The sequence below is a fragment of the Oncorhynchus nerka genome, linkage group LG7, assembly GCF_034236695.1.
Source record: "Oncorhynchus nerka isolate Pitt River linkage group LG7, Oner_Uvic_2.0, whole genome shotgun sequence".
In the NCBI taxonomy this organism is placed as follows: domain Eukaryota; kingdom Metazoa; phylum Chordata; class Actinopteri; order Salmoniformes; family Salmonidae; genus Oncorhynchus; species Oncorhynchus nerka.
The window spans coordinates 83807997-83831292 of NC_088402.1; the positions used below are offsets into that span (position 1 = coordinate 83807997).

General features: G+C 43.6%; 1 protein-coding gene across 2 annotated transcripts; it reads right to left on the reverse strand.

Annotated features, from left to right (window-relative positions):
* Positions 1-6059: 6059 nt before the first annotated feature.
* LOC115105629 (la-related protein 4-like) lies at positions 6060-23293 on the reverse strand. Of its 2 annotated transcripts, none has more exons than XM_029627862.2 (16): positions 22733-23293; positions 20064-20166; positions 19267-19434; positions 18952-19039; positions 18542-18678; positions 18128-18231; positions 17871-17981; positions 17705-17758; positions 17325-17543; positions 16871-16974; positions 11408-11626; positions 10905-10956; positions 10518-10676; positions 10208-10356; positions 9726-9954; positions 6060-9555 (listed from the first exon to the last, which is right to left on the reverse strand). In XM_029627862.2, the coding sequence occupies exons 1-16, from the start codon at positions 22847-22849 to the stop codon at positions 9127-9129; spliced, it is 2442 nt and encodes an 813-aa protein (XP_029483722.2). In that variant the 5' UTR covers positions 22850-23293; the 3' UTR covers positions 6060-9126. The 2 variants fall into 2 exon arrangements, with proteins under 2 accessions (XP_029483722.2, XP_029483723.2); XM_029627863.2 differs by lacking the exon at positions 22733-23293 and adding an exon at positions 21104-22695.
* Positions 23294-23296: the final 3 nt, after the last annotated feature.

A 23296-nucleotide genomic window follows, 5' to 3' on the forward strand; every position in this document is an offset into this window, starting at 1 on the left:
AAAAACACCATCCCAACCATGAAGCCTGGGGGTGGCAGCATCATGTTGTGGGGGTGCTTTACTGCAGGAGGGACTGGTGCACTTCACAAAATAGATGGGATCATGAGGACAATTATGTGGATATATTGAAGCAACATCTCATGACATCAGTCAGGAACTTAAAGCTTGGTCACAAATGGGTCTTCCAAATGGACAATGACCCCAAGCATACTTCCAAAGTTGTGGCAAAATGGCTTAAGGACAACAAAGTCAAAGTATTGGAGTGGCCATCTCAAAGCCCTGACCTCAATCCAATGGACAATTTGCGGGCAGAACTGAAGAAGTGTGTGTGAGGCAAGGAGGCCTACAAACCTGATTCAGTTACACCAGCTCTGTCAGGAGCAATGGGCCAAAATTCACCCAACTTATTGTAGGAAGCTTGTGGAAGACTCCCCGAAACGTTTGACCCAAGTTAAAAAATGTAAAGGCAATGCTACCAAATACTAATTGAGTGTATGTAAACTTCAGACCCACTGGGAATGTGATGAAAGAAATAAAAGCTGAAATAAATCACTCTACTATTTTTCTAGCATTTCACATTCTTAAAATAAAGTGGTGATCCTAACTGACCTAAGACAGGGAATCTTTACAAGGATTACATGTCAGGAATTGTGAAAAACTGAGTTTAAATGTATTTGGCTAAGTCGAATGTAAACTTCCGACTTCAACTGTAGGTGTTCCCTTTGTCAAGGTGGGAAAGGCCAGTGTGGAGTGCAATAGAGATTGGATCATCTGTGGATCTGTTGGGGCGGTATGCAAATTGGAGTGGGTCTAGGGTTTCTGGGATAATGGTGTTGATATGAGCCATGACCAGCCTTTCAAAGCACTTCATGGTGCTGCGGGTCGGTAGTCATTTAGGCAGGTTACCTTAGTGTTCGTGGGCACAGAGACTATGGTGTTCTGCTTGAAACATGTTGGTATTACATTGGCTGTGGAGAGTGTGATCACACAGTCGTCTGGAACAGCTAATGATCTCATGCATGTTTCAGTGTTACTTGCCTCGAAGCGAGCATAGAAGTAATTTTGCTTGTGTGGTAGGCTTGTGTCACTGGGCAGCTCTTGGCTGTGGTTCCCTTTGTAGTCTGTAATAGTTTGCAAGCCTTGCCACATCTGACGAGCATCAGAGCCGGTGTAGTACGATTCGATCTTAGTCCTGTATTGACCATTTGCCTGTTTGATGGTTCGTCGGAGGGAGTAGCGGGATTTCTTATAAGCTTCTGGGTTAGAGTCCCGCTCCTTGAAAGCGGTAGCTCTATCCTTTAGCTCAGTGCGGATGTTGCCTATAATCCATGGCTCTGGTTGGGATATGTAAGTACAGTCACTATGGGGACGACGTCATCGATGCACTTATTGATGAAGCCAGTGACTGATGTGGTGTACTCCTTAATGCCATCGTAAGAATCCCGGAACACATTCTAGTCTGTGCTAGAAAAACATTCCTGTAGCTTAGCATCTGCTTCATCTGACCACTTTTTAATTTACCGAGTAAATGCTGCTTCCTGCTTTAATTTTTGCTTGTAAGCAGGAGTCAGGAGGATAGAATTATGGTTAGATTTACCAAATTGAGGTCGAGGGAGAGCTTTGCACCCGTCTCTGTGTGTGGAGTACTGGTGGTCTAGAGTTTTTCCTCTGGCTGCACATTTAACATGCTGGTAGAAATGAGGTAAAACACATTTAGTTTGAGGTCCTGAGTGTTCTGGAGCAGGTTTTCATCAAGGATCTCTCTGTACTTTGCGCTGTTTATCTTTCCCTCAATCCTGACTAGTCGTCCAGTCCCTGCCGCTGAAAAACATCCCCACAGCGTGATGCTGCCACCACCATGCTGCACCGTAGGGATGGTGCAAGGTTTCCTCCAGACTTGACGCTTGGCATTCAGGCCTGAATTGGTTTCATCAGACCAGATAATCTTGTTTTTCATGATTTGAGAGTCCTTTAGGAAAACTCCAAGCAGGCTGTTAGGTGCCTTTTACTGAGGAGTGACGTCCGTCTGGCCACTCTACCATACAGGCCTGATTGGTAGAGTGCTGCAGAGATGGTTGTCCTTCTGGAAGGTTCCTCCCATCTCCCCAGAGAAACTCTGGAGCTCTGTTAGTTACCATCGGGTTCTTGGTCACCTCCCTGACCAAGGACCCTTTCCCCCCCGATTGCTCAGTTTGGCCGGGCAGCCAGCTTTAGGAAGATTCTTGGTGGTTCCAAACTTCTTCCATTTAAGAATGATGGAGTCCAATGTGTTCTTGGGGACCTTCAATGCTGCAGAAATTTTTTGGTATCCTTCCTCAGATCTGTGCATCAACACAATCCTGTCTCGGAGCTCTACGGATAATTCCTTTCACCTCATGGCTTGGTTTTTGCTCTGACACGTACTGTCAAATGTGGGACCTTACAGTATATAGAGAGGTGTGTGCCTTTCCAAATAATGTCCAATCAATTAAATTTACCACAGGTGGACTCCAATCAAGTTGTAAAAACATCAAGGATGATCAATGGAAACAGGATGCACCTGAACTCAATTTCGAGTCACTTAGCAATCAATATAGGTAATAAGGTATTTGTTTTTTTTTGTACATTTGCAAAAGTTTCTAAAAACATGTTTTCAGTTTGTCTTCATGGGGTATTGAGTGTAGATGGGTGAGGGGGAAAAAATATTCAATACATTTTAGAATAAGGCTGTGTAACGTAACAAAATGTGTTAATACTTTCCAAATGCACTGTATACTTGTACAATACCTTCATATTTTCATGAGTGTTTCAGTTTAGGTCCATAACTGGCCTGTCTGCTTAGACTGCTTTCATGGTAAGGAAACCATTCAACGTTTTTGTGCCAGGGACCGGCGAGATATAGCCTCCTTCCTCTGGGTACTGCTAGTCTAAAACAATTTTTTTATTCAAATGAAAATAATATTTTCTCTAGATCTACTACCCTTAGTTTTAAAATAGTAATAACAGACAATCAAGCTATCAGAAACAAGTGTAGAAATTATTTGATTAAACATGGATTTGACCTTACTGCCATTACATAATTAAATGCCCTAAATTTTTGTCTTTTTTATTTTATTTAACCTTTATTTAACCAGGTAAGCTAGTTTGAGAACAAGTTCTCATTTACAACTGTGACCTGGCTAAGATAAAGCAAAGCAGTGTGACACAAACAACAACACAGAGTTACACATGGAATAAACAAGTGTACAGTCAATAACACAATATAAAAAAATAAAGTCTATATAGAGTGTGTGCAAATGGCGTGAGGCAATAAATAGGCCATAGTAGCAAAGTAATTACAATTTAGCAAATTTACACTGGAGTGATAGATGAGCAGATGATGATGTGCAAGTATTAATACTGGTGTGCAAAAGAGCAGAAAAGTAAATAAAAACAATATGGGGATGAGGTAGGTAGATTGGGTGGGCTATTTACAGATGGGCTATGTACAGCTGCAGAGATCGGTTAGCTGCTCAGATAGCTGATGTTTAAAGTTAGTGAGGGAAATATAAGTCTTAAGCTTTAGCGATTTTTTTCAATTAGTTCCAGTCATTGGCAGCAGAAAACTGGAAGGAAAGGCGGCCAAAGGAAGTGTTGGATTTGGGGATGACCAGTGAGATATACCTGCTGGAGCGCGTGCTACGGGTGGGTGTTATCGTGACCAGTGAGCTGAGATAAGGCGGAGCTTTACCTAGCATAGACTTATGGATGACCTGGAGCCAGTGGGTCTGGAGACGAATATGTAGCGTAGAGGTGGATCAGGGAATCACCCGCAGCAAGAGCGACATCGTTGATATATAGAGAAAGGAGTTGGCCCGAGAATTGAACCCCGCGGTACCCCCATAGAGACTGCCAGAGTTCCGGACAACAGGCCCTCCGATTTGACACACTGAAATCTGTCTGAGAAGTAGTTGGTGAACCAGACGAGGTAGTCATTTGAGAAACCAAGGCTGTTGAGCCTGCTGATGAGAATATGGTGATTGACAGAGTCGAATGCCTTGGTCAGGTCGATGAAGACGGCTGCACAGTACAATCTTTTATCGATGGTGGTTATGATATCGTTTAGTACCTTGAGTGTGGCTGAGGTGCACCCGTGACCAGCTCGGAAACCGGATTGCACAGCGGAGAAGGTACGGTGGGATTCGAAATGGTCAGTGATCTGTTTATTAACTTGGCTTTCGAAGACTTCAGAAAGGTAGGGCAGGATGGATATAGGTCTAACAGTTTGGGTCTACAGTGTCACCCCCTGGAAGAGGAGGATGACCGCAGCAGCGTCCCAATCTTTAGGGATCTCGGACGATACAAAAGACAGGTTGAACAGACTGGTAAATAGAGGTTGCAACAATGGCGGTGGATAATTAAAGAGAGGGTCCAAATTGTCTAGCCCAGCTGATTTGTACAGGTCCAGGTTTTGCAGCTCTTTCAGAACATCTGCTATCTGGATTTGGGTGAAGGAGAAGCTGGAGAGGCTTGGGCAAGTAGCTGCGGAGTTGTTGGCCAGGGTTGGGGTAGCCAGGAGGAAAGCATGGCCAGCCGTAGAGACAGCTTCTTGAAATGCTCAATTATGGTGGATTTAATTGGTGGTGACAGTGTTTCCCAGCCTCAGAGCAGTGGGCAACTGGGAGGAGCTCTTATTCTCCATGGACTTTAGTCTCCCAAAACGTTTTGTAGTTAGAGCTACAGGGTGTAAATTTCTGTTTGAAAAAGCTAGCCTTTGCTTTCCTGACTGACTGCGTGTATTGTCCTGACTTCTCTGAAAAGTTTGCATATCGAGGGGACTATTTGATGCTAGTGCAGTCCGCCACAGGATGTTTTTGTGCTGGTCAAGGGCAGTCAGGTCTGGCGTGAACCAAGGGCTATAACTGTTCTTAGTTCTATTTTTTTTTTTAAATGGGCATGCTTATTTAAGATGGTGAGGAAATTACTTTGAAAGAACAACCAGGCATCCTCGACTGACGGGATGAGGTCAATATCCTTCCAGGATACCCGAGCCAGGTCGATTAGAAAGGCCTGCTCGCAGAAGTGTTTTAGGGAGCGTTTGACAGTGATGAGGGGTGGTCGTTTGACCGCGGACCCATAGCGAATGCAGGCAATGAGGCAGTGATCGCTGAGATCCTGATTGAAAACAGCAGAGGTGTATTTGGAGGGCAAGTTGGTCAGGATAATATCTGAGGGTGCCCATGTTTACGGATTTAAGATTTAAATAACAAAGATGTCAAATTGGGTAGCCCAAACTTCAATCTGAAGGATTAATGGTTTGTATTGACTGAAATGCATCAACGGTTTTGTGATCTGGTAATAAGTGTGTAGTATAGAAAATCTACATTGCTTTCAAATGTCACGCTCCTTTCTAACCTGTCCTGTGCGGTTTGTGAACGTCCTGAAAGCTCCACCACTCAAAAGTTAAAGACAAATAGGAAAACAAACTGCTCCGTCACAACGGTTTATAGCAGAATAGCCATCTGGAATATTGGGTGGGACATGTTCCCCTCACATGCAAAATACACCTACGCATGTTATCAATGAGAAATTCACAAATGAAAACAATATGTATGATCTAGGACAGTTCTCAAACTGTCAGTCTGTTTTCTTTTAAGCTTAGATGGTCAGAATAGATCGTCAATGTTGTAATCGTGTGAGTGCACAACATATGATTAACATTTAGCACTCTTATTCAGAGAGACTCAAAATGGAGCGTTCTTGTTGGGGTGTAGGTTTGACCATAAACTGAAGGGGCTGTAACCGTTGCTGCACAGTAAGCAAGCATCAGGCTCTGAAACTGGATGCTTCTACTGGGAGACAGCGGTGAATGCAAAGGAGCGGGGGGACTTGGGAAGGTTGACAACAGGCACGCTGTGACATTCTGGTTGAGTTTCAGGGGTATGATGGCACGGGAGCTAGGAGCCCAGCCAGCACAGAGTTGCCGTAATCCAGACATGAGACTAATCTTGGTTATTCCAGACGTATAGTGCCTGGACTAGGAACATAACATACTTTGATAAATCACACACACAAAAAAATAAAAAAACAGAACTCAAAAGGCCAAATCAAAATAATTTATTTTTTTGGGGTGACGTTTCATACAGAGTTCTAGAATTTAGTGTCTCAAACACTTAAAATCAATCCGTTGCTATATTTGCTTGTTGCCACCTCAAATTTACAGAAGAATTCTACTGAAAACATTATGGAGAAAAAAAGAAAAAAAAAGAGAAAAAAAACTATTCCTGTAGATTCTCAAGCTTGTCAACATTAATATCATTACCATATGCTTCTAAAAGTCTTTCACACTACTTGAACAGTAAGATTCTTTTTAAAAACAAGTTAGTGCATCACCACACTACATCCCTAGCTGCTCACAACTCATTCATGAATACAGCCTCAGTGAGTGATTAACTCAATTATAAACCGCATTACGAAACCCAAAGTCAATGCATCAAGTATTTCTCTCAGCTGAAATCTCAAACAATATACAATGTCATCATCTGCGTGCTTCTTTGCCAATTCGCTCTCACTCACACACACACACACACACCTTGGGGAAACCAGCCAACCAACAGTAGGATTAAAATAAATACAATTTAAGTAAAATAATGTGGTACAGTCCAAACTGAAAATCCCCATGTCAAATTTCTGTCTGTTTTTATCCAATTTTAGAACTGCAAACTCCCCCTAAAAATAAACAATATGGTGGTAGATAACATCTTTGACAAAAGTCAGCCTCCCTTCCTCTGGATGTTCAGCATTAGAACCAATACATTCGTCCACACACGGCTCTAGCAAAGGGTTAATAATAATACCATACAGCATAGGATACGACACCTCTTCAGTTCAACTGGGACAAAGAGTTTACCCCCTGAAGGACTACATTACTAAGCCGACCTTTCAACTAGTGTTCGTCCCAAATGGCATCCTGGTCCCTATATAGTGCAATACTTTCGACGAGGGCCCTGGTCAAAAGTTAGGGCACTATATAGGGACTAGGATGCCATTTGGGACACAGAAAGCTTACCCTACCACGTCAACTAGAACTATAGGCAGCTGGCACATAGCACATGAAAATGGTCTGATTGTTTAACCCTTTACTTGGCTGCCAAATCTACTATATAGGATAGCTAAATCCATCTCTGTTAACAGCACGCTTTAGCCCAGGGTTCCCAAACCCAGTCCCGGGAGCACATCTTGGTTTTTGCCCTAGCACGCCACAGCCAATTGAAATGACACTCATCATCAAGTTTTGATTATTTGAAATCAGCCGTGTGGCATTTGGATAAAAACTAAAACGTGCACCCAGGGGAGGACTGAGTTTGGGGAAACACTGCACTACCCCTACCTCAATCTGATACTTCTAAACAATATTTTTTTAATTTATTTTTTACAATACACAAAAATGAGTTGCTAAACCTGAATATCCTGCATTGATGTGGGGAGAAACCAAACAGATCTTGCCAAGACCATTCAGGCGCACTTGTCAACCTAAGCAGTCAGGTTTGACCGTGTCAACCTTTCAGCCTGGTCCCAGATCTATTTGTGCTCTTACCAACCCCATTGTTGTCAATGTCAAGCCAAACATGACAATTCCATAAGTAAAGGCAGAAACAGACTGGCACCCATCAACATATACATTTCCTAGGTTTCCAAATACAAATATATCAGGAAATGAATATAAGAGATGAAATAACTTGAAAATGAACAGGAAACTGCGATCTAAACAGGCTGAGGAATGCTCTTACCCCAAGTGGACCTCAGTTTGCAACAACAAAGCAGAGTCACATACAGTTAGCTGACAAAATAAGGGAAACACTTAAATAAATGAGATCAACACCGGTGTGGTTCCTGAGTTAATTAAGCAATTAACATCCCATCACAATTAAGGTTGAATAAATAAGTACTGGCCAGGCCATTATTTTGGCTACCATGGCTATGCCAATATAGGATGACAATGCCCCCATCCACAGAGCACTGACAATGTAAACCATATGCCATGGCTGTCACCAGATCTCAACCAAATTAAACACTTATAGTAGATTCTGGAGTGGCGCCTGAGACAGCGTTTTCCACCACCAACAAAACACCAAATTAGGAATTTCTTGTGGAATAATGGTGTCACATCCTTCCAATACAGTTCCAGACACTTGGAGAATCTATGATGCCAAGGTGCACTGAGGCCGTTCTGGCAGATCGTGGTGGCCCAATGTCCTATTAAGAGAGACTTTATGTTGGGGTTTCCTTTATTTTGGCAGTTACCTGTATATGCCACATAGACAGCTGGGGGGGGCGGGGCATACAACTGTAACTTCATTATTACCAATTATTTTGGTTGAATTCTTTACTGATAACATAGGTGAGCCAATCATTAACAACGCTCATATCATTAACATTTTTCATGAATAAACATTATTAAGAGGATCATGTCTAACTGGCCAATTTCAGGTAGTTGATTCTTTGTTCATTTGTTCCATGAAAACCAATGAACTGAACTGTAGCACTCTGTTCCAATCTGTTTGCTTAGCAACAAAACAAAGCAAAAAACTGATCTCAATCAATCACATCTTATTTCAGTCAGTCATTCATCCTTGACGAACGTACAGCAAAAAAAAAAAAAAACTAGTCGTTGTTAGTGATATCTTTGTTATGTACACAACATATGCATGTATGTTAAGTTCTTTAGTGCATATGTTCCTTGTAGACCAACATCTATTGTTTAAAATCTAAAAAATGTAGAGGGCCTTAATACAGGGCCCAGTGTACAACCTCTCCCCAGCAGAGAGGCAAAGGAAACTAACTCCAAATAAATCACTGTTTTTAAATTCGGCTAATAATAGATTTGTTTACGAGGCCTAAATGATATATTTTTTCCTTTTTCAAATCACTCCGAAAGTAGGGCGATACTTGTTTAGATGTTGGTTCTTTCTCCTGGATGTCACCAGGCTTCCATTTTAACTTCAATAACAAAGCTTTTCTTTCTTTCTCTGGGACAATGTTCCAGGAGGCGGGGGGGGTTTACCACTAAGGTTGTTACTTTTATATGCATTGATTTTCTTTATATATATATATATATATATATATCACACTTTTGTTTGTTTGTTTTCATCAGTCATATCAGAAGTTTTACTTTGGCGATACCGGGGGGATGTTCTGCTCTTTGCCAGTGTGTCGGGGGCATCCTTGGGGGGAGCTGCGTCGGGCCAGTTGGGGACCCCGTCTCTGTTCATGGAACTTGAGGCCCCCAGAGCCCCCCTGTCTGGGGGGTCCATTGTTGCGATAGTACCGTCCATCCCGGGAGTCACGGTCTCGATGGTCACGGTCACGTGGTCGGCTCTCCTTGCACTCCCAGCCCCCATCCCTCTCCTGGGCCTTGTCCTGCCGATCTCCCCTGGTGTGGTCGTCTGGGCTGGTGGTGGAGCTGGATCCTGGCTCCTCTGCTTTGTTGACACGCTGCTCACGCAGCGGCTGGGTTGGTGTGGATGAGGCCGAGGCTGGGGGGCCTGGAGGGGGGGCTCGCTGGCACACCTCGGCATAGCTGAGCTTGCGGGGCTCCTGAAGGAGAGATTTTTTTTTAAAGAGTTAGATGTAGATATTTGGGCTAAGGTCAGAGAAGGGAAATGAATTACATTTCATAAGACAAAGAAGCAATTGTTATGTAACACAGATCCAAATCATGTGTAAATGGCTAGAGTAGAGGTCCAGTATAAGCCATGGTGTCTTACAAGTGGTGCATTGGTAGTAGTAGTGGTGGTGGTGGTGGTGGAGGCCAGGGTGCTCGGTGTAACTGGTGTAGAGGACACTGTTCTGGCTTGGGGCTTGGGGCCAGACACAGCTGGCTGTGTGGAGGGGGGTCCGGTTGGGTTGGCCCCAGAGATAGCACGTCTATGTGGCGTGACTTTGGGGGCTGAGGGCTCTGCCACTCTATCCCACTTCTTCTCCTGATGTGGTACGCTACAGAAGAAAATTAAAAACACCATTAGGACTGAGGCAGACCTGTACCTCCCTGTTTGACCTCTACATATCATGATTCTAGTCAATTCAACCTTTACATGAAAATGCTGATGAGCAGAATGACCAGCTGATAGGCCTAAGAAGTAGAATACTTTCCACTCGTAGGTATTCATTTAGTCTCTAAACAAAGAGTACGTGAAATGACAGAACTGACCCCCCCCAAAAATGAGCAGACTCCAGCCTGTTTCCTTACCTGGGGGCTGGGACAGGGGCGGGGGGTGCTTGAGGGTGTACAGCAAGTTTGGCTGTAGGCTGAACAAGACTAGAGACAGACACTACCTCCTCATGTCCTGGGGCTGAGGCTGGGCCAGCACTCACTTCCTTGTTGGCTAGTTCCGTTGTCTACAGAGAGGAGGGCACACTGAAGTGAGCATATGACTTGATCTGCATGTGTAACTCCCATTTTCCATTGATGTGTCAAAGTGTGATTTATACAACAGTCTAAGTTAATTGTATCCATCTCAGTATTAAGGTATGAACAACCACAGGGATCCAGTGTTTACCTTGTCCCTGTTCAGTCCTCGCACCACGTCAGACATCCTGTTCTCCAGTAGGGGCTCTCCCTGGGTACTGGCCACACAGCCCGGCAGCGGGGGGAAACTAGTAGTAGCCAGGTCAAACTTAGGGGGCGCCACCTTTACCTCAGCCAGAGGGACGGGTCTCTGGAAGGACCAAGAGAGAACATTATGAACATGTTAATGCCCTCAACGAGGAAACTCATTTTGCACCATAAAACTCAATGTACATCCACACAATGTAACAGACATTAAACCATAAGCTTAAAAACAACAGACATGCACCAGGAAGTAGATAACCGGGTTGGTCCTAATTAAATACGTTATGCAAAAGCCAACTCTACATAGTTACTCTAGTTAATTTCGTAACGTTACCGTGATCCGCTCATCCTCTCTCCTCCTTCGCGTGCCTCTGTATGTCGTCCTTCTGTAATGGAGGACAGAAGAGATGCTTCTCTTTTAGAGATGGTGCTGAAATTTGTACACTTGGTTCTCTGTAAACTGATTGGTTTTACATTCTCCATCTCAGACCTTCAGATCTCATAATCTTAGCCCTCATCGGGACAGGTGTAGAAGATAATAGCTTCGGGGAGAGGAGGAGCAGAGGTAGAGAGGGGGAGCAGAGGTAGAGAGGGGGAGCAGAGGTAGAGGAGAAAGAATCCCAAAACCATTCTCGCTCCACAGCCTGATTTCCCTCCTGTGCATCAAGTTGTCATCACTAGGTCTGAGATGACTCAGAGGAATTCACCACTTCAAAAACCCAACTTCATTGTTCCAATAGGGGGGAACAATATCTCACTGCCTGTTACGTCAAAACATCAGGTCCAGAGAATTTTTACCAGTTAAAACACCAAGGTTAATAATAGTGTCAGGCTCACCTTCCGCGTACAGACATGCTTCCGTCATCATTGGGGTCCGAGGAGGTGGAGGAGAGGTGGGGGAAGGTTGAGGTCGGGTCCGGAGGGGTCTGGAGGGGCCCAGGGTTGGTGGTGGGGGGCTGAGGGCTCCTCAGGCCAGTCAAGCTCTCCAGGGGGACAGGGGCCACAGATGTAGGGGTCACTTCACCTGGTCTCCCCACCTGGGGTTTCACATGGTTCCTGGAGGACGAAGGAGATGTGATAACAGATCCGACCAGGTTTAGATACATCTGGGTCGTATTCAATAGGACCCAAACAGAAAACTGACAAACAGGGAGGGACTTCCAGTACTAAACCAAAAAGAAAAATGTAATTCTGTTGCAAAACGTTTTGCTCCGGTGTGCCCTAATGAATACGACCCAGAGTTAGAGGCTAATCTTGGCACAACTGGGACGGGAATATGTGGTGGGCAATAAAATAATAGCATGCAGTATGTTGGCCAACTCCTGATGACAAATACAGAGGCAAGCAAAGAAAACCACAAAAAGATGAACTTGGTAAGAGATTACAATACTTCCTCTTCCTTCCATTGGTTTGTTTTTTCCAATCCATACTTGAAGACCTTCAGATCTCAAACTTAGCGCTCATCAGGACAGATATAGATATATATAAATAAATTCAATGAGAGGAGCGCACCAGACCTAATCTCTACAGCCTGCACTTCCTCTATGAACTTCAATGTTTTCGTCTTAAGGTCCAACCAGTGTTTGCATAAGAGTACAATAGAACGTGACACTTTCATTGTGTGTTCCTGCTATGGTCGGATTCTTACAAATGTAAACTCAGCAAAAAAAGAAACGTCCCATTTTCAGGACCCTGTCTATCAAAGATAATTTGTAAAAAATCCAAATAACTTCACAGATCTTCATTGTAAAGGGTTTAAAACACTTTCCCATGCTTGTTCAATGAACCATAAACAATTATTAAACATGCACCTATGGAACGGTCGTTAAGACACTAACAGCTTACAGACGGTAGGCAATTAAGGTCACAGTTATGAAAACTTAGGACACTAAAGAGGCCTTTCTACGGACTCCGAAAAACACAAAGATACCCAGGGTCCCTGCTTATCTGCGTGAACGTGTCTTAGGCATGCTGCAAGGGGGCATGAGGACTGCAGACGTGGCCAGGGCAATAAATTACAATGTCCGTCCTGTGAGAAGCCTAAGACAGCACTACAGGGAGACACGACGGACAGCTGATCGTCCTCGCAGTGGCAGACCACGTGTAGCAACATCTGCACAGGATCGGTACATCCGAACATCACACCTGCGGGACAGGTACAGGATGGCAACAACAACTGCCCGAGTTACACCAGGAATGCACAATCACTCCATCAGTGCTCAGACTGTCCGCAATAGGCTGAGAGAGGCTGGACTGAGGGCTTGTAGGCCTGTTGTAAGGCAGGTCCTCACCAGACATCACCGGCAACAACGTCGCCTATGGGCACAAACCCACTGTTGCTGGACCAGACAGGACTGGCAAAAAGTGCTCTTCACTGACGAGTTGCGGTTTTGTCTCACCACGGGTGATGGCCGGATTCGCGTTTATCATCGAATGAATGAGCGTTACACCGAGGCATGTACTCTGGAGAGGGATTGATTTGAAGGTGGAGGGTCGTCATGGTCTGGGGCGGTGTGTCACAGCATCATCGGACTGAGCTTGTTGTCATTGCAGGCAATCTCAACGCTGTGCGTTACAGGGAAGACATCCTCCTCCCTCATGTGGTACCCTTCCTGCAGGCTCATCCTGACATGACTCTCCAGCATGACAATGCCACCAACCATACTGCTTGTTCTGTGTGCGATACCCTGCAAGACAGGAATGTCAGTGTTCTGCCATGGCCAGCAAAGAGCCCGGATCTCAATCCCATTGAGCACGTCTGGGACCTGTTGGATTGGAGGGTGAGGGCTAGGGCCATTCCCCCCAGAAATGTCCAGGAACTTACAGATGCCTTGGTGGAAGAGTGGGGTAACATCTCACAGCAAGAACTGGCAAATCTGGTGTAGTCCATGAGGATAAGATGCACTGCAGTACTTAATGCAGCTGGTGGCCACACCAGATACTGACTGTTACTTTTGACCTCCCCCTTTGTTCAGGGACACATTATTCCATTTCTGTTAGTCACATGTCTGTGGAGCTTGCTCAGTTTGTGTCTCAGTTGTTGAATCTTATGTTCACACAAATATTTACACGTGTTAAGTTTGCTGAAAATAAATGCAGTTCACAGTGAGCGGATGTTTCTTTTTTTGCTGAGCTTATTTGTTAAAAAGCAGTGGATGCATTTCTCAATGTAAACCACCATACAATATTAACAAGTGGTTTCCCGTACCAGTTCTCCAGCTCAAATGAGATTACTTTTTAATTCAGGTTGAAATGGCAGTTGACAAATTAAAATGTACCAGCCAAATATTTTGGACTGACCAAATCTCCATTGCCCTGGCTACAGCAGCAAGTGGTCTTATTTATACAGTCATCATATGAATCAGATGTCATAGGATCTCACTCACTTCTTAGTAAAGGACATATGTATTTGGTAACATGACTACATTACCAAAGTACAGCTCTAATAATGAAACATCTAAATTAAACTTAAGAGATAAATGATGAAAAGAAACCAGATGGATGGATGGTCAGGATGATGAGAGAACAGTTGACTAAATGGAGGGCTTGCTAGGTCACTTAGCCTAACTATGATCTGGCCCATTTAGAATCGCTCATATAAACAGCGTCTAAACATAAGTTAGGTCAAATGAGTTAACAAATTCTAGCTTTTCATTATGCAAGAACATACTGTATCTTAACATTGATTACGGTAAAATTAATGAGCTGTACTGTTATAAACTGCTATAAGATGTTATGAATGGACAAATCTTGCTCTTAGAGCCAAGGCTTGGGCCCAGTTCTAGATTTTGCCATTAGGTTGTCGACTGGTATGGTAAGAGATGGGTTAAAACTGAACTGTTATGAACTGACAAAGCGATGAAGCTGATTCTAGACAGTATAATGGCTGTACCTGAAGGTATTTACTACTTTCTTTCTTGAATAGAGGGGGACACTGTGGGGACAGACCGTAAGAGAACAGGGAGCGGTTCAGTCAGTAATACCCATAAACTACTCATATTGAAATGCATCCTCTTTGGTTTTATGGAAGCCTAAATGGCATATACACAGCATTCAGAAAGTATTCAGACCCCTTGACTTAGTCCACATTAAGTTACAGGCTTATTCTAAAATCAACACACACACACACACACAATACCCCATAATGGCAAAGCAAAAAGAGGTTTAGAAATGGTTATTTTAAATAAAATATCACATTTACATAAGTATTCAGACCCCTTTACTCAGTACTTTGTTTTAGCACCTTGGGCAGCGATTACAGCCACGATTCTTATTGGGTATGACACTACAAGCATGGCACATTTGGGGAGTTTCTCCCATTCTTCTCTGCAGATCCTCTCAGGCTCTGTCAGGTTGGATGGGGAGCGTTGCTGCACAGCCATTTTCAGGTCTCTCCAGAGATATTCGATAGGGTTTCAAGTCCAGGCTCTGGCTGGGCGACTCAAGGAAATTTCAGAGACTCGTCTCGAAGCCACTCACTTCTGCATTGTCTTGGCTGTGTGCTTTGGGTCGTTGTCCTGTTGGAAGGTGAACCTTCGCCCCAGTCTGAGTGTTCTGGACAGGTTTTCATCAAGGACAGCGCTGTTCATCTTTCCCTCGAATCGGACTAGTCTCCCAGTACCTGCCGCTGAAAAACATCCCCACAGCTCGATTCTGCCACCAAGCTTCACTGCAGTGGTGGTGCCAGGTTACCTCCGGATAGGACGCTTGGCATTCAGGCCAAAGAGTTCAATATTGGTTTCATCAAACCAGAGAATCATGTTTCTCATGATTTGAGTCTTTAAGAACTCTGTCAGAGTGACCATGTTCTTGGTCACTTCCCTGAACAAGGCCCCTCTCCCCGATTGCTCAGTTTGGCCGGGCAGCCAGCTCTAGGAAGAGTCTCGGTGGTTCCAAACTTCTTCCATTTAATAATGACTGAGGCCACTGTGTTCTTGGGAAACTTCAATGCCGCATAAATGTTTTGGTACCCTTCCCCAGATCTGTGCATCGACACAATCCTGTCTCTGAGCTCTACAGACCTTTCCTTCGACCTCATGGCTTTGTGTTTGCTTTGACAAGCACGGTCAACTGTGGGACCTTACAGTATATAGACAGGTGTGTGTCTTTCCAAATCATGTCCAATCAATTTAATTTACCACAGGTGGACTCCGATCAAGTTGTAGAAACATATCAAGAATGATCAATGGAAACACGATGCAACTGAGCTCAATTTTGAGTCTTATAGCAAAGAGTCTGAATACTTATGCAAATATGTTATCCGTTTTACAGTTTTTGCTCTTTATCTCCCCAGTGGTATCCAATTGGTAGTTACAGTCTTGTCCCATCGCTCGAACTCCCGTACGGACTCGGGAGAGGCAAAGGTCGAGAGCCGTGTGTCCTCTGAAACACAACCACGGAAGCCAGCCGCACCAACATGTCAGAATAAAACACCATACAGCTGGTCGCTAGAGCGCAATGGGACAATTGTGCACCGCCTCATGGGTCTCCAGGTCGCGCCTGGCTGCGACACCGGAATCAAACCAGGATCTGTAGGGACACAGCTACCACTGTGACACAGTGCCTTAGACCGTTGCACCACTCGGGAGGCCCTGCTTTTTTTTTTTAAATGTTTAATAATTTTGCAAAAGGTTCTACAAACCTGTTTTCGCTTTGTCATTATGGGGTATTGTATGTTTGTTTTACTCCATGTGTAACTCTGTGTTGTTGTTGTACGTGTCAAACTGCTTTGCTTTATCTTGGCCAGGTCGCAATTGTAAATGACAACTTGTTCTCAACTTGCCTACCTGGTTAAATAAAGGTGAAATAAAATAAAAGTGTGTGTAGATTGATGAGGAATTTTGTTAATTTAATAAAGTTGAGAATAAGGTTGTAACGTAACAAAATGTGGAGAAAGTCAAGGGGTCTGAACACTTTCCGAAGGCACTGTATATCTTACGGCCACAGACTCATGAACATTAATTCATTTATATATGCATTCATCAACTGTCAGTCAAAAGTTCAACCCAAGTCAACCCTTTTTGGATGAGCAGCATAAAGTTAACAGCAGACATACTGTGTGCTTTTGATAGATAATCTTGAATTAAAAAAACATTCCCAATCTACAATTTTTGTGTGGCTGAAGCCTTGCTCTACAGAGAATTAAAAACAAAATATCAAAGTCCTTTTCAAGTCACCAATGTTCCTATGGTTTAACCATTTACCCCACTCACAAACTGGAAATCATGGATTCGAAGCAGATTCACCCACAGAAAGAAACTCATTGTACTTCAGAGAATACTAGACCAACTTTCAACGTACCGGTTTCTGTTGAAGGGGCGAGTTATGTGGAGGGAGTTGTTGCCAGTCTTGTAGTGTCCAGGAGAACTGAATCCATTCACAAAGCCACTGTTGGGAAATGGTGCCTGAAGAGATGGGGAAATAATAATTTCATTTATTTCTTAGACAACAGAATTTATCCCTTTTGTCTGATCAGCCTAACACACACAGATGGGTTGGAAGCACAGGGTCAGCCGCAGTGTACAGCAATCCCCTTTATACAGATCAATGTTGAATAAGCAATAACTTCATGTATTTTTTTAATTGTAAATGTCACCTCATGTACAAGAGAAGTTACCAAGACTAACCTATATAAATGAATGAAATTACAGTTAACACAATTTACTGGGATTAGTTTATAGCGTTCTGCATCTCACCAAATATTTTCCATATTATTTATAACACCATTTAAAAGGATAAAGTTTACGATGCTCACCAGAGGAGTCTCGAAGTAGGGTGTAGGAGAGGTTGTCCAGGTCTGTGGTACGATGCCGTAGAGAGGGTACTGCTGCTGAGGGCTGTACACGTGTTGCATGTACAGGTTAGGGTTGTACTGGGTCTGGGTTGGGGCAGACTGCTGGGCTGTGTACAGGCTGCTGTCCATGCTACGGTAGCCATTCTTAGCAAAGAATGTGTTGATGGCTTTTATCCTCGCCTGGAAGGAAGGAGTGGAACGTTTTTTTTTTACTTGTGAAATGTGTCTTTTGCTTCACAACATAATTGGGAAGGGAGAAGAGATCAATAAAGGGATGTGCTAGTTGGGGGAAATTGCAGACTTAATTCGCAAGTGATTGATAGTGTTATAATGCAACTCACCATGATAGGTTTTCCCTGAAATGTTTTCACCTCTTCTCTTAGATATCTGTGTGCCTGAAAAGGACAGAAAGACTCAGACAGGAAGTAATTCTGATAACAGCTTAATGCCCATTACACCAATCAGAAGCCTTAACACTGCTTTATAAACCAATCAGATCCAGCTTACCTGTTGAGCATCAGTGTCAGATTGGAATGTGATGTACCAGTTGTTGTTGTGCGCAAACTCTACACTAATGACTTTCGGACAGTCATCACTTTTAAAGAGAGCCTCCACTTCCTTAGGGAACAAAGAAGAAAAATGTGATTAAATACAGCAAATGTGACTGACGGAGGTGTACTTACACCAATTCACCCTTTTCAATAAGACAATGCCTGTAACATGGTTGTATATTGATTATAACATGACAGACATGGTTGTCTTACCTCTACAGGTGTCGTCTCAGGAACCTCCCTCAGTATGATGATGCAGCGTTTGTGATCAGGGCGCACCTTCTCTCCTTGCTCATCCACCTGAACCATTGGAGAGGCTGAGAACCACAAGCATGTCAGGCTCAGGGACACAAATGACATCATTATTGATCCACATACAGTAACTAGCATTGTAGTGTGGGGCGGGGCATAAACGCATTGCCCTAGGTGCGTTTAAAAAATCCCTACCATTTGATCACAAGCCCACGCGGTCACAGAACTGTTTGTGCAGTCTTGCCAACTCCTATGGTCACGGTATTACCATAGGAGTTGGCAAGAACAGACAAAAAAACAGATTTGGGACCAAGTTACATGGTTCCAAGAAAAGTAGGAAAAAACACAAATAAAAGAAAGGTTTAGTCCCCTTACATCGGAGCACGTCCAGGATGAGCTCCATGTCAGTAGTGAGGGCCTTGATGCTCTCCATGCTGGCGATGGTCCATATGGGGACAAACTGGTCACTGTCCATCTGGGACATCAGGTATAGGTCCTTGGACAGGTTCTCCCTACACAACAAACGAGGGACTAAGGTCAAATCGTAAAAGATGCATGCTATCAACCATGCACACGTATTCGAAGGAATACACTCATTAAAATCACTTATCCAAAAACCACAAGACTCTGGGTCATTCAGCAGGGCATAATGTAGTAAAATGTTTTGCAACTAAAAAAATACAAGCAGTTATTGGACAAGTTCAGGTAGTTTCTCCCATTTCAAGCATAGGAACAATTACGCTCACCTAGAGGTAGAACACCTAACCTAAAACATGTGTCCTCACCGAGAGAAGTAGAACTCCAGCTCTTTCTTGAGGGACTCTGTCAGGTTCTCTGACGAGAGGGGCTGTTCCTCTGTCAGCTTGGTCTCCCCTTCAAACCAACATGTGTTCAGTGAGTATGCAATAATGTCAGATAATTACATGAGGCCCGAAAAGACATATGTAAGAGGTCTGCCCGGATAATGCATTTGTAACAGTGTTGTAATTTGTCAGTGAGAAACATACAGCCTTGTGGCTATGATATAATTAGACTAACAGCCTTAATCTTGTGGTGGATTATGGGTACTGTAGTTTAGTCCACCATGCTTTATAACTAACCCAAGGTCCCAGTTGTAGTCTCAGCAGGGGTAAAGGCCAGGTCTGGAGGATCCATGCCGTTCACAGTGATCTCAGCTGTGGCTGCTGCGGAGGAGCTGCTGTCCTCCAGGGTGGTGAAGCCTACCCTGTACGGTTTACAACCGGTGGAGGGCACAGACTCAGAATAACCTGGATGGGAGAGAGTGGGAGCGACAGGGGCACCATTATTATTAGATTTATTAGTTATGAGAATAATAGTGTAAGAATATTTAGTCTCCCATTTGAGATCCTAACACCCTAGAGGCCTGCACTGGGACTGAAAGAGGGTGCAACAGGGTTCCCCATGATTGACTTCCTACATGTCTCCTGCTGCACCCTCTTGGCCCTTTTCAATAAAGAGAGATTATGTTCTCAATAAAAACAGGCCTATAGATTTCAGTACATGTGGCATTGATATCATGTATGGTACAGTATATATATTGGTAGGTGCTTCCTGCTGTCAGCAATAATAACTAATCGTGGACTAATAAAGTTTATTGAATTGATTTGGTGGATAAGATGAAATTCCCTTACAATGTAAAAGCGATTTGAACATTTGGAAAAGTATTATATAAACCAAATATGATTATGATTCTTAGGTAGGGTGCCAGCAACGACAGGGTTGTGGGTTCAATTCCTACTGGAGCAAAATATACTTTTTATTTTATATGTACTTTACACGCAACAATAAGTTGCTTTGGCTAAAAGTCTGCTAAATGGTATATACAGTAATATTATATGTTATTAAACGGTATATAGTATTATATGTTATTTCTCACCTTCAGTGATGTCAGCCGGGGGCCACTGTGCTCCGTCGGGGCCATCGGCAGGGGCCTGCCACACCTTGGCATTGGGGTTCAGACCTGCGCCCTTGGAGGTGACCTTGGAACAGGGGCCCAGGAAATACAATGGAACGTATGGATTGAAAAATGCATATATAAAGCCGTTCCAATCCAAGACAACATTAAATAGATGTACATGATGTATGTAACTGTACATTACACCATACACAGTGATACATACACACTGATAAAAGCAGGATGTTCTCTTTACGGGTATATCCTCTGATTGGCCCCATCCAACAAGGGAAATACACATGACCCCCATTTGCATTTACACATACTGAAAACAAAACAAACCCAAATCCGGTTGAATTTATGTTCTAGATTGACTCAGTTCACCGAGTTAATTAGAAAATCATTGAAATTGTGCATGCTGCAAATTGGTTTAACAATTGTACTATGCAATTATTTAGCATTGGCAGCAGAATGTAGCAGACAGGTAGCCTAGTGGTTAGAGCATTGGACTTGTAAACAAAAGGTTGCCAGATCGAATCCCCGAGCTGACATGGTACAAATCTTTCGTTCAGCCCCTGAACAAGGCAGTTAATCCACCGTTCCTATGAGTCATTGAAAATAAGAATTTGTTCTTAACTGACTTGCCAAGTTAAATAAAAGGTCAAATAAAATAACCATCATGTAACTAATCACATTTATTCAGGATTACAGTCTCAACATTTACTGAAATACAGTACATCAATAATACAAATGTCAACCGAATGTGGTATGTATCAAACGCCTAAAAGAAAGTGTTACATTTGTTTCCGTTATGTAAGCATTGGCACAACACAAACCCCGAACCCGAAAGACTCATAAACATAAGCCATTGGAAACCAATTTAATTCGTGGTCAATTCACATAAATGTTTTTCATTCCAACCACTGATTGATACATATGATCACAAAACCACTATCACTAGTCACTGGCGACTCACGAGTATGTTGTCCGAACCTACATTTAAAACAATAAAAGATGCTTACCTCAAGAAATAAAATCATTTTATTAGACTTCCTTGATAACTAATATGTAAGACGCATATAATATAATGCGAGCAACAGAGAAAAGCAGAACTTGAGATGTAGTTTAAAGTTCAACGTGCGGTTCTCGCTCTTCTCCACCTACATCCTTGGCAGTGGGACCCACATGTCTCTGCAGAGAGCGCGCTCTCTTCCGCACGCTTTACCGCCAACCCAAATCCAGAACGGCTGTTGGTAGACAGCCTTGTCAATCTCAAACCCGACAAAAATAAAAAGGAGTGTTACTCCTGCTACCCCTGCTGGTGAGCACTTCAACATCTCTAATGATATCTTGAGGCACGTGCCACTTCCCCCCTCTTCCCAGTGTTCCAGAATCGATAGAACATCCGAAAATGAGTTATCTTCCCGAGAGCATGTGCGGATCCCCAGGCGATACACTTTTAATAAAGGATTGGATGGATTTTTACAAAATCTCGGCACTAATCCCAACCAGGCGTAGAAATCTCTTGTTGAGCTGTCAATTATGTTGAGTAGGTGTGAGACAATAGGCCGTAGCCAGGGGTGTCAAATTTAATTTGCTCTTGTTTCACTGTAGGTAGGTAGTGGCACGTGTAAATAAATAATACTAAAGGCACCCTTCCACTGGGGGTCGTTCCTAGTGACCACCTGCTACACAATTGATCTACCCTTCTCGTAGTCTACTCCTAGCAATAGCAGCTGTCACATCTCAATATATCCTGTTCATGATTGAGTGGTTTCACAATTATTGTGATATGGAACAAACATTACACTGTACACATGAATTCAGTGAAAGCAGTCTCGGTCTAGCGAAACAACTCGGATTAATCTCGACATATGTGCAGTGTTCGCTAGATAGCTAGTTTACTGCTGGTTGTATCTCGTTAGCCCCAGTTTTTAAAGTCGGCTGATATTTGCTGTGCTGCATAGGCCGGGTATTTGCAATGCAAGTTAGTTGGCTAGTTAGAGTCTGGCGAGATTATGCTAGTTTTAATTCGGTAAATGTGCTTACTGGTGAGGTTGCACAGCTAGTTGGGCGATATCCGTGCCTGCCATCTCCAATCGATAGTATAATAAATATTGACATTTGTCACTGCATAATGATTACTCAGCAAATTGCTACATTTCCTAGCTTGGCTGTTAAGCTAGCAAATTCAATCGCTGCCAAAGTAGCTAACGTTAGCTGACTAAACTGGCAGAAAAACGTTAGTTTGGCTATTTAGCTTAGCTGGCAAATTAAGTTATTGGGGGACTACTCATTACTCTAATTTTAAATGACATAGTTAAGAACGCGTCAAACAATATATTAATGCTTTTAGCTAGCGACAGCGAATCAATCATTCAGCAAAACATATGGTAACGTTAGCCATAAATCATCTCAGTCAATTTCTCGATGTGAATCAGATTGGTAGCTTGCAGAAAATATGGTAATACCATTAGGTAATATTCTTGGCCTCAGCCTATGACTGGAGCATGACCCTATTTAGAGAAGGGCAATGACGGCAGGCGACAAATCAAGTTGGTGGGACGAGATGGCAATGGCAGGGGGATGGTGTGTGTAGACTAGCTAACGTTAGCTTAGCTAGCTAGTAGGCGTTAGAGGCCGCAACTCACCATGCCGCCTGATCCTCCCCCGATCCCAAGTGGTGTCTCTTGCTCCCCACAGGTCTTCGGCCCCGGATCAGCCTCCTCCTGCAGCAGCCGCGGCTCTCCGCCCTGGTCCGAACTCATCGGCCGCTCTTGGCTCACGTCTCCCCCGTCGTTTTCCTCCCAACCCCCCGGCCCGTGTTCCACCCCCTCGTCTCTCAAAGTACAGGTTGCTGTCTACAATCAATCGGGTTATCTCCTGCTAGACTTGTTTAGCCAACACCAAAAGATAGCTAGCTAAACAGCCAGGGCTAGCAAGTAAGCTATCCTACTTAGCTAGCTAGTCAGCTAGATATTAATCAACATTGGTGAATCAACTTCGCACGACAATATACTACAGACGAAAACTATGCCAGAGCATGCATCTACTTTTACCAACCACCTTTGTCACTAATGTTTCTTCCCCCAATATTTAACAAGCGTCAAAGCCGAAAGGCGCATTCCTAGCCGGGCGACCGAAGCGGACACGCACCTTTCCTAAGAGCAGGCAGACATTGGTAAAGGGCGCCACCGTCCCGACTCACACTGCGA

What these genes read in the sequence shown, in the direction of transcription:
- LOC115105629 (XM_029627862.2), bottom strand. Translation starts at nt 22,849, where the DNA reads ATGAGTTCGGACCAGGGCGGAGAGCCGCGGCTGCTGCAGGAGGAGGCT. An exon ending in CGCCCCTTCAACAGAAACCG is followed by an intron (nt 11,627 to 16,870) that starts GTACGTTGAAAG and finishes TTCGTCCTCCAG; the next exon opens with GAACCATGTGAAACCCCAGG. An exon ending in CTACTACCAATGCACCACTT is followed by an intron (nt 9,556 to 9,725) that starts GTAAGACACCAT and finishes TCTCTCCTTCAG; the next exon opens with GAGCCCCGCAAGCTCAGCTA.